Source organism: Schistocerca cancellata, chromosome 4, assembly GCF_023864275.1.
Source record: "Schistocerca cancellata isolate TAMUIC-IGC-003103 chromosome 4, iqSchCanc2.1, whole genome shotgun sequence".
NCBI lineage: Eukaryota > Metazoa > Arthropoda > Insecta > Orthoptera > Acrididae > Schistocerca > Schistocerca cancellata.
In genome coordinates this window covers 565,300,494-565,317,559 of record NC_064629.1, presented here as the reverse complement: position 1 = coordinate 565,317,559, position 17,066 = coordinate 565,300,494, and the positions used below count along the sequence as shown (strand labels likewise).

At 42.5% G+C, this 17,066-nt stretch overlaps 1 protein-coding gene across 3 annotated transcripts in view; it reads right to left on the bottom strand.

Moving 5' to 3' along the window:
- Positions 1-10,528, bottom strand: part of LOC126183847 (uncharacterized) — a 100,160-nt gene extending 89,632 nt beyond the window's left edge. For all 3 annotated transcript variants that reach the window (XM_049926133.1, XM_049926131.1, XM_049926134.1), the window contains exon 1: positions 10,419-10,528. In XM_049926133.1, coding sequence (XP_049782090.1) covers positions 10,419-10,422 — 4 coding nt within the window. In that variant the 5' untranslated portion in view covers positions 10,423-10,528. The remainder of the gene's footprint in view (positions 1-10,418) is intronic.
- Positions 10,529-17,066: the final 6,538 nt, after the last annotated feature.

The window sequence follows — 17,066 nt, the reverse complement described above, 5'->3', positions numbered from 1 at the left end:
TTTCGCCTGAATGACGGCGTATCCGGACATAACCATCGACCTGTGTAGCAAGAAACGTGATTCATCTGATCAGAAGAGACGTTTCTATTGATCCACGTTCCAATCTATATGATTCCATGCACACTCAACCGCAATTGTCGATGTCGTTGGGTCAATATGGGAACACGTTGGGGTCGTCTGCTGCGGAGCCCCATGTTCAACCACCCGCCAAAAGGTGTGCTCCGTAACACTTGCACCTACAATAACCTTGCACTCTGTCGTCAGATCTGTCACATATCGCCGCCTATTTTGCTTTACAGAGGGTGTAAACCGCCAACCTCCACTTTTTGTGATGAGGCGTAGACCTACAATGCCCTGTCACCTGCTCGTAGTGGTGCACACAAGCATGCGAACATTCGATCAGCTTCACCGTTTTCAGGATGTTCGTTCCCAGGCGCCAAGCCGTAACAAGCTGACCTTTGTCAGCGTTGCTTATATCGGTGGATTTTGTCCCTAGAATGATTTCCCGTTCGTCTGCGCTCCGTTTCTATACCTTCCTTACTGTGTTACCTGCCCGCAATGCCACTAGGAGGCATTCAGTCATGCGGTGGACAGTCGTAACAATGTTTTGGTTCATCATCACTTATTTCAAGATCAATTATTGTCCCAATATAGTTAAAGGCTTCCAATAAACATGGAGAATAAATAATCTTGCTGAAACTGACAGATCGTTTTTCTTCGCTATCCTTGTTTTGTTAGCTGGTCTGCTGCTAACTTGGCGACTAAATTTATAGTTTGATAACTTAACGACGTCTCCTATAATTATGAAGTCGTCAGGGAGCTGCACATAGTGTAACAAAATTGTACGTCCTTATTAGCAGGACAGATTACAATTAATTTTCTACAGCTCTTTATAGTACGTTAATCATAGGAAACACACCAACAAACGTACCAGTATACCGGATCACACTTCCTTACACAGTATGTCGAAAATGCCCTCCGTTAGCAATGATAAACGCTTCAATAGTCCTGGTAACGAATCACAGATATGCTGATGTATCCACGAAATACTGCGTATGGTTTCAGTGTTCCACAGCGTATTTTAAGTTCCCCATAAATCGCCAATTGTGCTCTTTTAACTTTATGTTGACTTTTGTAACTGTCCCCTAATGAACGTCCCCGTGTTAGCGTATATTTTAACTTCCATTGTCTCCATTTACTGTGTTTTTATATCCCCTTTTTCCGCCCCTTTTATGTGGAGTTCCCATCTTTATATTTTTTAGGAAGCCACTCGGCTGAAGAGCGGCGGACTGTGCTGCTGTCAGCCCTCCCCTGCCGATAAGGAGCAGGGCATTGAAACAGCAATAAAGGGAAAAAATCAGTTTTCCCGAATAGCGGCAGAAGAACACACTGCATATTGTACCGGGGTTATATACATTAGAGCTTTCAAATCCCATAATAAATAATAAAGTCTAGTGGGCTTAGTTCCGTAGAACACGAAAGTCAGGTGCATGGTCCACTTACTCGTATGCCTCTACCACAGAACTTGTTATTTAGAAGCTATATGCTCTCCAAGTCAATAATGATCACTGACTCAGGTCATACTACGCGCCATTAAGGAATGAAGTGAGTCGCATCTCAGTACAAGCAGTGACGAAAGCCGCATGTCAACAGTACCTCCATTGAAATGGAATACAAAACGCTGGCAGTTAACCTGTGAATTACCAGACGTAACCAATAGGGTATTTCAAACATTTCGTGGAAGAAATAATTTCATACTGTATGGTGGCAAGTTTTGTTTGTGTGTGTTTACCGTGACTGATGTACTATGAAAGAGTTGTAGAAAATGATTTCTAACACGAAAATAATGAGCTTCTGGAGTCAATTCCATACAACATATTTTCCTCCTTCTATGTGATAGGAATGTGTCCTGAAACTTTGGACTTACCTTTTTGTTATACCTTTTCGTTCACCAGTCGTCAAGAATAAAATACTCTGTTTCTTCTTGTAAAGGATGACCCCGGTTGGCATTCCAGCAGCAGTTCAGTAATTAGCTATATCGATGGGGCTCTGAGTGGGGAAAATCTGATTTCCTAAGCGGCACTAACACCTAACTGTACCAGTCGCGTCCCACACGCACCGCCGCTCTGGGTTCCAGTCCGCCTGCGTATGATCCGCCCTCAGCAAACCGCTCTGCATCACCGAGCACTTTATACGTATGTGACCAATATGACCTTCAAACACGAGCGTTGGTTACTTACGGGGCTAATCAGTAAGAAGGCGAGTTTCAAGGCACTGTAGCTAAGCCACTGGACGATTATTCCAAAAGAGTGGAATTCAAATCACCCTTCGATCATCCACATCTAGCTTTTCCGTGGTTTCCCTAAATCGCTTGAGGCACATGTCGGGAGCGTTCCTTTCAGAATGAGACAGTTAATTTCTTTCCCGAATCCGAACTTTTACCAAGTTCCTAATGACCTCGTCGTCTACAGGACTTTAATTCAAGCGTAAACATCCATTTTCTCTTCGGAAATTGCAAGTTTCATACTCACTTCCGACCATTTTGAAATAGTGTTCCCGTACGTTCCTAAATCACTTCAGGTGAATATAGGACTAGCTATATGCACATAGCCACGGCACAGTTCCCTGACCATCACTGTCCACAATCCACGCTACTTTTCGTATCTTCTCGACTTAGAAGGGACATTAAATCGTAACATTCTCTTCTTTCTGTGGCGACAACGGTCATATACTCAGGATTTTTTTTCACACCAGAACTACACTGACGAAAAAAAGTCGCACATCAAAAAACTATTAATGTAGAGTAACCAAATTTCGGGAATATATTTAACTAGGTAGCATATTTCAGTGATTAACATTGCAAGATCACAGGTTAATTTTAGCGCGAGATAAGCCATTGAAAATGTGAAATGCTGGTACATTAATAACCAGTTGAACCGCCAGAATGTTGAATGCAAGCATGAAACCATGCATGCATTTTGTTGTAATGGTGCCGGATGTCGGTTTGTGAGAGGGAGATCCGTGCCTGTTGCACTTGGTCGGGTAATACAGAGACCGTTAATGCTGTTTGTGGATGACGCTGGAGTTGTAATCCGATGATGTCCCATATGTGCTAGACTGGAGACAGATCTTGTGATCGAACAGGCCGAAACAACATGTGGACATTCGGTAGAATACGCTGTGATACAACAGCGGTATGTGAGAGAGCGTTATCCTACTGGAAAACACCCCCTGGAATGCTGTTCATGAATGGCAGTACAGCAGGTCGAATCACCAGACTTACGTTCAAATTTGCAGTCAGGGTGCATGGAATAACCACGAGAGTGCCCCTGCCGTCATATGAAATCACACCCCACGTCATAACTCTAGTTGGAGGTCCAGTGTGTCTAGTACGCAGAGAGGTTGGTTGCAGGCCCTTAACTGGCCTCCTTCTAACCAAGACACGGCCATCGCTGTCACCGAGACAGAAACAGCTTCCATCAAAAAACACAACAAACCTCCACGCTGCCCTCCAATAAGCTCTCGCTTGAGACCACTGAAGTTGCGAATGGCTGTGGTTTGGGGTGAGTGGAACGCACAGTACAGGGCATCTGGCTCAGAGCTGTCCTTGAAATAACTGATTTGTACCAGTTTTTTGTGTCACTGTGGTGCCAGCTGTTGCTCATATTGCTGCTACGATGCAATACGATGCATCAGAGCCATACGCCGAACACGATGGTCTTCCCTCTCGTTATTACCATGTGGCCGTTCAGAGCGCTGTCTTCTTGCGACCGTACATTCTCGTGGCCACCGCTACCAGCAGTCATGTACAGTGGCTACATTTCTGTCAAGTATTTCTGCAGTATAGCAGAAGGAACACCCAGCTTCTCGTAGCCGTATTACCCGACCTCGTTGAAACTCAGTGAGGTGTTGATAATGGCGTCTTTTTCGTCTTAAAAGCATTCTTGACTATCGTCAGCTCACGACATCCAATCTCAAAGGTAACTGACGCTCACGACTGTTACAGCGTGTATTTAAGGTATACCTGATTTACATCCTCATAGTGCCGATAGTAGTGCCACTCTTTTACACCTCTCCAGCAACTGTGCATGGAAGACCTTCAGTATATTGGAAATAACAGCCAACCAGTTACAAAATAAAGGTTTTTTAAACTGTCGAAACCATGGCCAATGTTTAACAAACCTGTATTCTGCAGCTGATTAGCTCTTGTTTCCAGTCCATTGATCTCTTGTTTAAATCGGTTTATCCTGATGGGAACTTAAAACCGCTTGTCCCGGATACCAGTTTCGCGTTTCTCTTTCTCGATAATCTAATCCGAAGAACACTGGACTGACTTTTATTTGGGGATTATTTCAACACAGCTATTTAACAAAAGTAAATAAAGTTTTGTTTTTTTCTTTTATTTTCATTTCGTTCCCGTTACCCCACACGGAGCTGTTGGGGGTAGGATATCCTATGTTCTGTTTATCAACATAAGTGCATATTTCGGGATAAAAACATATCAACAGTGAGACATGAAAACATGTAGAATCAGTAAATTTAGAACAAACATCACAGAACAAACACTTCGTAACTATCGTACACTGAAAAACCAAACAATTTACCACGTATTTAACAGAGCGCATACGCTCAGTAATTTGTATTGTAGGAAAAGTAAACTAAAATCAAAATCAAATGAAGTCATATCGCACATATGTCCTCGTGGCGATAATTGAGGTTCAAGACAAAGCGACAGTGATGTGGAGCAGACCAATAGGTTGTGGCTTCACCGCTCTCCATCATAACCTATGTCTCAGGGGTACTATTCTAGGAAGGTTTGGAACAGAACCTCTACGGCGTTCAGGAATTGTGGGTGAGATACTAGCAAAGTGGAGCTTTGAATCGCTCTATGAGTACTCAGCTGGTGAGAGCGAAATTCAAGAGTCCAGGTTCAGATCCCGGTGCGGCAAACAATTTCAACCTGCAGGAAATTTCTTTGCATTGTGCACTCCGCTGCAGACGAAGATTCGCACAGGAAGGCAGAAGTTTAATGTCGGGACGACGTCTAGGTCTTTACAGACTGGGCATGTGCTCGGATTTGACGAGTATGCAGCAACGTATGGCCAATGGCCTTGTTGTGGAAACATCCCGACATTCGCCTGTAGTTATTCGGATGGGAATTTCAACACCGCTTCTCCTGGATACTAGTCTCTCATGTCTCTTTCTCGATAGTCTAATTGAAAAGACATTGGGCAGATTTTCATTTGGGGATTTCTTTTAACACGCAGCTGTTTAACAAAAGTAAGTAATGTTTTGTTTTCTTCCTTTATTTTCCTTTCATCCTCCGCACGAGGATTTTAGGGGTAAGACATCCGCTCTTCCGTCAGAGAGATCTAAAAATATGTAAAAATGATTTAAAAACATTAAAATTTGTTTCATTAAATAAGGTTCGTAAGCTAAAATATCGATGGTTCCCTTGAGCTTTTCTTAAAAGATAAAAGGAATTTGTATAGATACATAAATGAAACTGATGTCTTCCACTGGTGTTCAGTGTTTGACATTGTTGGTGAGGAACGATTTTGGGACAGGACGGAAGTAGGAGTTTAAATGAGATTTTTTGAGTGTGAGCAAAAAAATTGAGAAATATCTAACGAGGCTTTGGTGGGCGAATATGTTGCAAAATATGTGGTACATAAATAAAGGTGACTGTAAATGGAAGAAGGAAAAGTCAGGAAAAGAGCTGTCGTGACATGGAGAAGGAAGGGAATATTCTGTTACAGCTGAAAGAAAGCGCAAAACTGCGGGCGGATTTCACGGTCAGGTACGATGAAATGATTAAAGTTCCGTTGGGATAGTAAACGGAGAGTGTGTGTGTGAGGGGGGGGGGCGGGGGAGGGGAGAACGGATGTGGTGCTGCATGCGAGGCTGATAATCAGGGATGAAAAGACTGGATGCTACTTGGTGCCATGTTTGCGGGACGAGAAAGCATTAAGTTCGTACCGAGTTCGAGTTGGGAAAGTAGTCGGTTACGGAAGGTGAAGCGGAGAGCATGGCATTCGGGGATTTTGAGGGAGTCAAAAGATCTTGCATCAGAAATGCAAACAACATTAGCACAAAAGAGGATAACTGGGATTACAGTTTTTTTGTTGTGAACTATAGTAGAGGGATGTATTCCCCATGTTCGATCGGTTAATAGTTCTAGTCTGTTGCTACCGTTTTGTTTTGTGGTTCATAGGTATTAACCTACGGCAAGTTTTAGCGCTAGGTATTTCAGTGCATTAGTTAACATAATACCATGATTGTAAATGGTGAGATACAAGTCATAGGGGTGGAAGTTGAAGATGGTTCGTCTTCCAATTATTGCCTGGGTCGTGAAAGTGTTCATCTAAAGGAAGCACTGATTATATTAGCAGATAAATTGTCTGAGATTGAGTTGAAGGAATTGTTGGGATTTCTGGAGGGTGGAATATGGGGCAAAGAAGGCTGTGCCGTCGACGTACTGGAATAAGAGTACAGGAGTAAGGAGGTTTAAACATATCAGTAGTGTAGAGGCTCCACAGCACTGATTAATGACTAAAACCTTTGACACACTCGCTGTGGGCCGGTAGACACGGGCATTGGTGCTAGTTTTGGTTAATGGGATGTGTGGTTGGACAGAAAAGGTTGTATAGGGAAGACGTAGTTCATTAGAAGTGCATAGATTTGGAACTCGAAAAGGAGTCTGGAATGCCATAGATGTTACACTTTTTCAGCGTCAAGGAACATAAAAATGGCAAATTTATAATTATTGAGATGGTAAAATAGGAGGTCGGTAAAACACAGGAGCAGGTCGGAGGACGAGAAGTTAGGACGGAAACCAGTTTGTTTGACATAAAGGGTTGCGTTTTCCTCTAGGTCTTTTGGGTTGCACGCGAAGAGTGTAGATTCAAGACCTTTATAAACACTGAGATGAGGCTGTTGGGTAGGTAGGAGTCGGTGCAGTAAGTAAACATTGCTTTTACTTTATTGTTGTTTGAGCTCCCTCATTTGGCGAGTAAGGATTTGGTGAAAACAGGTAGAGTGCTCGCTCCGAGAACGAAGTATTGTTGCGTTCATTACTAGAATAACTCACTTATAAAAGCTTCCCACTAAGATATATTAGCTTGGGACTAATTTTTCATTTCTTCTCGAGTGAGGTAGAGCCAGGAGTATATTTCTTTCACGTGCCCTAAGGCAAATCGGGGATTGTCAGCGGTTTAGTTTTGAGCTGGACGTTCTATACACACACATCGCAGATTCAAGAGACCACCTCCAGTCTTGGGACAGCAACACCTGTTCTGAAGGTGTGTCGGTAGTGGCTGGCGCAACCGCTCACGTAGCGGTGACGGCGCGACCTGGAAGGCCGCAGCGAGCCAGTGTGGGGGCGGCGGTGGTGGGCGGCGGCCCGTGGGTGGCGGGTGACTCATGCCTTGACCAACAGTGCGGCCATCTTGTCCGCTGTCCGCACTGGCTAAAAGAAACGGCAGGCAACATCCCAGCGGCGTCCTTCACGTTGAGAGTATTTCCGAATTTAAAGCAACAAATATAAGTTCACATTTATACTCAGTGTGGTGAGTGGCGGGTGATAAAGAGAACCTTCCATTTACCTTATGCTAAGCGTCGTCTCTGATCACGGGGCGTTAATCCTTAAATTTACTTTTTCCTGCTCCTTATGTTAAGAATTCCTACCGTTAAAGAAAATTCGTAGAGTTTGTCCAAAAATCGGTACTTTATGTTTTAAGAGCACGTTCGCAAGGCATTAGTCGTATTTCATCAAGAGCCAACCAGCTCTGATTTTGTAGCTTTCCTATTACGCTCTCTCGCTAATCAAACAAGCCAACTAATCAATTCTTCCTCCTATATGTTCAGTGTCCTCTGTTAGCGCAGTTAATATGGACGCGACAAATTTGAGCTGTATTGCATTACAGCCCCTACTACTGCTTTACAAGCAATTTCTGTAATAGATGAATTAGAATATCCACGTATCTTACCAATGAGCCGAATCTTGTCACTTAGTTTACCTGCGTGGCCACAGTTGCAACTCAATAAATGTGCAATTTTATTTTTGTTGAAGTGAGCAACTTAAATATTTTTTGTAAATAAGAGCTAGATATCAGTCTTGGAGTCATATGGATATGCTGCCTGGGTATTACATTTATCATCACAGGTCTGCGAAAAATCTGTCATCGCAACACACAGCGTCCTCTGAACCATTAACAACTAACACGAACGTTGATTTACCCATCACATTTCGCTAGTACATTCTCGAAATTACTTGGGTGTATATGAGTGAATGAATGTCCATCTCGGATAATCTCATACGACCTGCCTACCAAGAAGTCCTCCATCCATACGCAAATCCCATATGAAAGTAGCTTCTTTAGCAAGTGTCAGTGTGGTAGTGAACTGAAAGTTTTTCAAAAATTTAAAAACTCCTGGTCCACTGGGTAACTTCTACCCATGGCTTTTCGTCTTTATGACAAATCGTATCTACTGATACGATGGGACGTTCATATGTATTCAGCCAGTTGGTTCTGCAAAAGAAATATAAATGCTAGTGTCTGGAGCGGTCACAGCCGCCCGTTTCTGGATCTACGAGACTGGAGGAAGAACTGATCTTACATTGCAGTCCCGTACGCGATATATTCTCAGACGCTTCGCCAATTTCTACCGCCTGCAGATACTGTCTCACGAAGGTACCCAATGCATTCTTAGTAAAGCAAAGAACAAAGAAGACGGAAAAGCAAGAAAAAAATTAGAATGTCTTGTAGACATAAGGTCACTACCGACAGTTAGTGACGTAGAACTAGTTCGGTGGGACAAGGTTTTGGAGGATATGAATCATGACGTATGCGAAGGAACCATCATGGCACTCGCCACAAGTAATTTGAGGAAATTATGGGAAACGTAGATCGAGAGGGAGGAAATTGATTCAGTTCCTCCAGATTAAATACGACACCACCTCTCACGGTAAGTTCCGCAAGGGAATCCTTAAAGGAAGTTGCCTTCTGTTATGTAAATTACGTCCTCAGTGACAACAGAAACCAGGAAAGAAACAAACAAGAGAGGTTTTTTTCTCCATTTCCATTAAATTTTTATAAGAGGTAATGTGCAGTCCATTCTGTGCTGAAAATGATATATATTTTATCAGTTAGGTATGTCTAGACATCGGGTTACAAATAAATTATAGTTCTATGTTCTAAGATACGTAATGTTTTTTGCCACGAATATAACATAGGAAGTCAAATTTTAGTCATTTGGTATACAACAATGAGTAACTGTGCGATATAATCATTATTCTTCAGAAAATTTACCATTTCGCTCCAAAATATAACGTTCTCAACTAAGGCATGAATTGTCATAAGCATAATAAACATCTGCACGTACCGTACTAGGCTTAAATATTTACGGCATCCCGTGACATTGTGCAAATCATTGTGATTTGCGTTCAGCAGTTCAAATGGCTCTGAGCACTATGGGACTTAACATCTGAGGTCATCAGTCCCCTAGAACTTAGAACTACTTAAACCTAACTAACCTAAGGACATCACACACACCCATGCTCGAGGCAGGATTCGAACCTGCGACCGTAGCAGTCCCGCGGGCGTTCAGCAGTATTTGTCTTTAAAATAGTTCTAGAGTACTACTAGTGACCTTATACTTAGGTGAGTGAGTATTCATAGGTTAGTATAGTGAAGAGACGCAACCTCGAAGACACATCTAATCCATCACGTAAACCAAATTTTCGGGAAGTTATGTTATCTGTTGTAAACACTGTTGAGTATTTTGAATGTGGCTTGAAAATAAAGCATTTCCAGCAGAACCAGATCTAATCGCGTTCTACTTTTCTACGCATTTTTCTCCATGAGCTAACTTCCAGTCTTCAACTGGATCTTTGTTGGTGGGTGGCATTTACAATAGCTTATGTTAAATTGTAATACACACTATTTTTCCTCACTGCTGCATAATGGAAGTATCTCAAGTACTTCTTCTGTCCATCACACATCTATTCACCTAACAATGATGACGATTTTGTTTAATCGCACGTATTCCGGTGACAGATTCTATCTAAATACTTCAGAAACATCTAAATCTATATTCGGTTCTTTCAAGTAATGTACTGTAAATACCACCATATGAAGATGGAGCAGTTGAGGTCCGAATGTTAGTTTGTAGCAAATAAATGTTTAGATAGAATAATTAGGGACTGATTGGCATTAGCGTGTACTAAGACGTTTAGAAGCTTGTACTGGCCAACGGATGCATTGGATTGGAGCTGTCAGTCCAACGACGAACATAAAAGTAAGCTGTGACAGAAGTAGCCAGTGTGATAGCTGCACCAAAGTAGAATGACATATTCTGTGACGTTTTCGGAGTACGGAGACAATAGTTAGGGACAAATAATGAGAAGTGTGACTCACTCATGATGCAGTGCTGCGCTCGTCGGCTGTCCTGGGAACACTGGACGCTACTGCCCAAAGATGTGCACACGGCCAAGGCGCACGGTGCAGGGTACCCCCTCCAATCAGCGCGCGACCCGTTACCTGTGCGGCGCGGTGGTGGGAGCACGCGGAACACAGCCACCGCCAAACGGCCTCTCCACTCCCCAGTCCGCACTTGGCGCCAGCACCAGGCAAACAGAAGGACACAACACTCTGCTCCGCGTCCTCAGCAACACGCCACTACCCTGTCACCGGACTAGTCCGGGCCATCTCAGCGGCTCTTCTGTTGGTGTAGTCTTCAGTCCAAAGATTAGTTTATCCTCTTCAGTCCCGGTGATGAAATGAGCAGATAAAAATGTTTTCATCGTGTCTTTTATTGTGGTTCCACACAGTTGCATTCTAAATTACATTGTTTTGATTTGTCATCATCATCATTTAAGACTGATTATGCCTTTCAGCGTTCAGTCTGGAGCATAGTCCCCCTTATAAAATTCCTCCATGATCCCCTATTCAGTGCTAACATTGGTGCCTCTTCTCCTGTTAAGCCTATTACTTCAAAATCATTCTTAACCGAATCCAGGTACCTTCTCCTTGGTCTACCCCGACTCCTCCTACCCTCTACTGCTGAACCCATGAGTCTCTTGGGTAACCTTGCTTCTCCCATGCGTGTAACATGACCCCACCATCTAAGCCTGTTCGCCCTGACTGCTACATCTATAGAGTTCATTCCCAGTTTTTCTTTGATTTCCGCATTCTGGACACCCTCCTGCCATCTACTAGTTCCTGCAATCATCCTAGCTACTTTCATATCTGTAACCTCAACCTTATTGATAAGGTAACCTGAATCCACCCAGCTTTCGCTCCCATACAACAAAGTTGGTCGAAAGATTGAGCGGTGCACAGATAACTTAGTCTTGGTATTGACTTCCTTCTTGCAGAAGAGAGTAGATCGTAGCTCAGCGGTCACTGCATTAGCTTTGCTACACCTCGCTTCCAGTTCTTTCACTATGTTGCCATCCTGTGAGAATATGCATCCAAAGTACTTGAAACCGTCCACTTGTTCTAACTTTGTTCCTCCTATTTGGCACTCAATCCGTATGTATCTCTTTCCCACTGACATTACTTTCGTTTTGGAGATGCTAATCTTCATACCATAGTCCTTACATCTCTGATCTAGCTCTGAAATATTACCTTGCAAACTTTCAATCGAATCTGCCATCACAACTAAGTCATCCGCATATGCGAGACTGCTTATTTTGTGTTCACATATCTTATTCTCACACAGACAGTCTACTGTTTTCAACATATGATCCATAAATAATATGAACAACAGTGGAGACAGGTTGCAGCCTTGTCTTACCCCTGAAACTACTCTGAACCATGAGCTCAATTTACCGTCAACTCTAACTGCTGCCTGACTATGTAAAGACTTTTAATTGCTTGCAAAAGTTTGCCTCCTATTCCATAATCTCGTAGAACAGACAATAACTTCCTCCTAGGAACCGGTCATATGCCTTTTCTAGATCTATAAAGCATAGATACAATTCCCTGTTCCACTCGTAACACTTCTCCATTATTTGCGGTAAGCTAAAGATCTGGTCCTGACAACCTCTAAGAGGCCTAAACCCACACTGATTTTCATCCAATTGGTCCTCAACTAATACTCGCACTTTCCTTTCAACAATACATGAGAAGATTTTACCCACAACGCTGATTAAAGAGATACCTCTGTAGTTGTTACAATCTTTTCTGTTTCCATGTTTAAAGATTGGTGTGATTGCTGCTTTCGTCCAGTCTGATGGAACCTGTCCCGACTCCCACGCCATATATCGTAACTTTCTTTTCATCCGAAAGAATTGTGAGCAAATCCTTACAAAACGACGTATAGTCTCTTTTCATAGCTGTAATAATTACAGAGATATCGGTGGCAACTTCCTTGTTTCAAATCGAACTACGGAAATTTCTGCTGCTTGTACCATACTTCTAAAAGAAACAGATTCAACGTTGATTTACTCTTCAAAATTTGATTGTTAGTTTCGGAGAAATAGTAATATTTATAACTTAGGATTTATCCGTTTTGGACATGAGACTGATTGCTGTCATATGCGGAAGTTCTTGTTGATATACTGAACTGCTGCGTTTCGCTGATGTAGAGCTCCAACCTGACGCGGCTAAGAGTCCACATACAATTGCGATTAAACACTTGGCTGCATGTGGCTGGTCCAACACACCAACTGGAGGGCGAAGGACGTGGCATGTAAGTATGTTTCACCAGTTAATATTAAATATGGCAACAATTCGGCTCTTGTTTCTGTCTGAGCCTTGAAAGGAAGGTGTACTTTTTCATCATGTGTTCAACGTCAAGATACATAAGTAACAGCTAAAAAAAGTAAATTACGGAAGAATGTGGTCATAAAAACTTCCTTAAAATTCCATTTAGGTAATAATGTGTTCGAAATGACCACCGTCTACTGCAGTACATACTTTCAGTCACTGATGCAAGTAATTTTAAATTAGCTTAACGTAAACATCATTAAACCATCGATTAGTTAATAATATCTGAACTAGGGACACTATTGGTAGTCTGCTTCAACTAGCAATAGTCTTATCGTTTATAATTCTTTATGAATTGGCTTGTAAAAAGTTGTCCGATCCTGTTACCTCCATGACGTACGGGGTGTAGAGGAAAGGTAGATAGCAAGGAGGATTTGATCAACATAAAATATGACTGGATCTTAGCCATTCTATGCTGTTTATAGGCATTAACAGATTACCGCTGCAAGCGAGGGAATTTTCTTCTTTGTCTTCCAGTGTTGACACCTCACAAGCGTGCGCGTTAAGAATTACAAACTTAAATAACATGGATTCGTGAATGCGCATTATACAGGTCATCTTCAGATCTGTAAACCTACTTATTTGTAACAAGGAATACAAATGTAAATACGGCTGTTATAATACAATGCTGTTGTAGAGGGAAAGACGTATTTTAAAGATTTGTTAAGCGTTTGTGATTGTGTCGCGTAATGCATTTTAAAATGGTTCAAATGGCTCTGAGCACTATGGGACTGAACATCTTAGGTCATCAGTCCCCTAGAACTTAGAACTACTTAAACCTAACTAACCTAAGGACATCACACACATCCATGCCCGAGGCAGGATTCGAACCTGCGACCGTAGCAGTCCCGCGGTTCCGGACTGCAGCGCCTAGAACCGCAAGACCACCGCGGCCGGCTGCATTTTAAAATAAATATGATTATTATCGTTCTTAATTAAGCACACCCACTACTGTCCTCTTCTATTTCTAAGTCCTCACCGTACTTAAAAGTGTTTTAAACTGTACATATTAATTTATAAGACGAGTTGAACGCACAATACATCGACGCGATCCTAACGCCCCCACGTCGTTTCTGCTTTTATAAAAGCACAAATCTCGTGCATGTCTTCGTTTCCTGCGTTGTGTTCGAATTGTAGAGATTGTTTCCTCAAGGGCACGCCAGTTCCCGAAAAATTGAATATCGTAAAAGCACACGATTCCGCAATCTGTCGGGTGTCAGGTTCTTTATTTGCAAAAAAATGGTTCAAATGGCTCTGAGCACTATGGGACTTAACTTCTGTGGTCATCAGTCCCCTAGAACTTAGAACTACTTAAACCTAACTAACCTAAGGACATCACACACATCCATGCCCGAGGCAGGATTCGAACCTGCGACCGTAGCAGTCCCGGGGTTCCAGACTGCGCGCCTAGAACCACTAGACCACCGCGGCCGGCTATTTGCATAGCGGCTGCACATAATCATTAAAATATACAGCTACAGTTACATACTATATGCTTTCACATTATGCAATGAACGTTCATAAGTAATTTGGACGAAATATAAATGTCTCAGTGGATCTGAGACAAAAATAACCTCTTCTTGCCAGAAGTTGGCGGTGAACGTCTGAGAATGTTTCTACAAAAACTCTAATCGTGTAGAGACTTCTTAAGCACTTACCTGTTAATGCTGCAACCCCTTGTTGAAACTTGTGCGGCGGGTGAATTAACTCTCCTTAATTTTTTTTTTTTTTTTGAGTTTTCAGCATTCTGAGACCTGATTAATAATTTTTCGAGCATCACGTGGAAGAATATTGCCCCTCAAGCTTCTAGCTTTTTGTAGTACCGCAGGAGGCGACCTCAATGTGTCAACAATAGCTTCTTTGTCACTCATTTCGTTGTTCAAACGCCACACAATTGTTATTCGTCACGTAATTGTCGAATCACTGGTTAGATTCCATATGTAAGGGGTACGTTCAGCGATTTTGTGCATTTAATGATGAGAACATGTACAGCAATCAGTCGCTAAGAATCTGTTTATTGAAGGTCTAGATTTCAACCGCTGTATGGCTGTCATCAGTGAGGTTCAGATGCAAGTCAAATCATCATTTAAAATTTTAGAAAGCAGTCTTGATTCGTGCACAGCGATCGGTATGAAACGTTAAAAGTCCATAAAAACAGTCTCGATCGCGTTTTCAGATTTTTTATTTGTTAGCAGCCGGTTTCGGCCATTTCCTCAGACCATCGTAGCAGGCTTATCACCGCCATTACGGCTGCTGGTGACGGCAGATGGACAGAGATCCGTAGAAGTACGGTTGTCAGTGACAGTGATAAGACAGTTGTCAGTGACCAACTGTGAAATGCTCAGAAAAGAACTGAAACTAATGCAAGAGGTGTCTATTCGTTGGAACAGGTCATACTACATACTCAAAAAGAATTTGGTAGTACGAAGTGAGCTTGTGATTGCGATAAGTGAAGTTTCAAAAGCACCGCCTTCCCTCACAAAAGAAAATTACTTAGCTGTAAAGAAGACTGGAGATGGTTGGCGTAATGGGCTAATTGGCACACAGTTTCTATTTCCTGACACCTTGGAGGTAGAGCACTGTCATCGTGCAGCCGAAGTTGTAAGTAGGCTGTTTATGTTTTCTTATCGGCAACGTTACGTAGCGCTCGGTATGAAAATCACTGGCTGTGCTGTGTGCAGTCTGTAGCTAGTTTGCATTGTTGTCTGCCATTGTAGTGTTGGGCAGCGGCAGCTGGATGTGAACAGCGCGTAGCATTGCGCAGTTGGAGGTGAGCCGCTAGCAGTGGTGGATGTGGGGAGAGAGATGGCGGAGTTTTGAAATTTGTTATACTGGATATTATGAACTGCTATATATATTATGACTATTAAGGTAAATATATTGTTTGTTCTCTATTAACATCTTTCAATTGCTAACTATGCCTATCAGTAGTTAGTGTCTTCTGTAGTTTGAATCTTTTATTTAGCTGGCAGTAGTGGTGCTCGCTGTATTGCAGTAGTTCGAGTAACGAAGATTTTTGGTGAGGTAAGTGATTTGTGAAAGGTACAGGTTAATGTTAGTCAGGGCCATTCCTTTGTAGGGATTTCTGAAAGTCAGATTGCGTTGCGCTAAAAAATATTGTGTGTCAGTTTAAGCACAGTCTTGTATAAATTGTTCTAAGGGGACGTTTCAAAGTGTGTATGTAAAGGTGCACCATCCACGGTAACTTCAGTCTGCTTGCGCCCGTGTTCCCGGGTTCGATTCCCGGCGGGGTCAGGGATTTTCTCTGCCTCGTGATGGCTGGGTGTTGTGTGCTGTCCTTAGGTTAGTTAGGTTTAAGTAGTTCTAAGTTCTAGGGGACTTATGACCACAGCAGTTGAGTCCCATAGTGCTCAGAACCATTTGAACCATTTGAACCAGTCTGCTTGGAAGTGTCGCGGAGGATGGACTCCTGTTTCATAGTTTTTTTGACTGGTGACTAAATTTTTTAGGTGTTAATTTTTTTGTTTGCTGGACGTGTAAAACGAGCTGAGGGGCTACTGATAGCGATTTTCGAAAGAGTGACTAACGGTGGTTGCGTGCATGTATCATAATCTCCTGTTTCTAATGTCTGAGATGGTGTGGTATCCATTTCGTTTTTCATACCGTAATAGACAAAGTTTGCATAGTTAAATATGGGGTCCGTTGCCATACCTATGATAAATAACCCCCCCCCCCCCCAACCAATGCCAACTAACGCCCCCATTACTTTTCCTTAAAAAAGAAACAATTTCTGTAAAAAAAAAAAAAAGAATAAATACCCATTACCTCAACGGAAATTCGCCCTCTGGCAAGGTTGGACCACGACAGCAATACAATCATGGCCAAAAAATAAGGTTTATTCCTATTGCAACAGACAGTCTCATCAAAGATGGAATTATGGAATTGTGCCTGAAAGGGCCAATAAGAAGAAAAAGCCTTATACCGTCACTAAGGGGGACACGTCTAAGGCTGACAAGTCGAAGAAGAAAAAACTTTCCAGAAAACTTCGATGTGAATTTTCTTCTACGGCGAAGAGCTCTCACCCTCAGCCTCCTGTCTAGACGATGCTGATCTTGGCCGTTCTCTTTCGACAGTTCCCCCCAGTCCTGGAGAACCTAAAAAAGGTGCCAACGGCACACATCGAACAAGACCAACAACGAATCCCCGACAATCTCAAGGGCATCCTAATCACCCTGGATTCCATGTAAATGACTTTATTTTCGTGAAATACCATCCCCGACAGTACCCTAAGAAGATTGCCGAAACCGTTGGCAACGAGATTCATCTCTACAC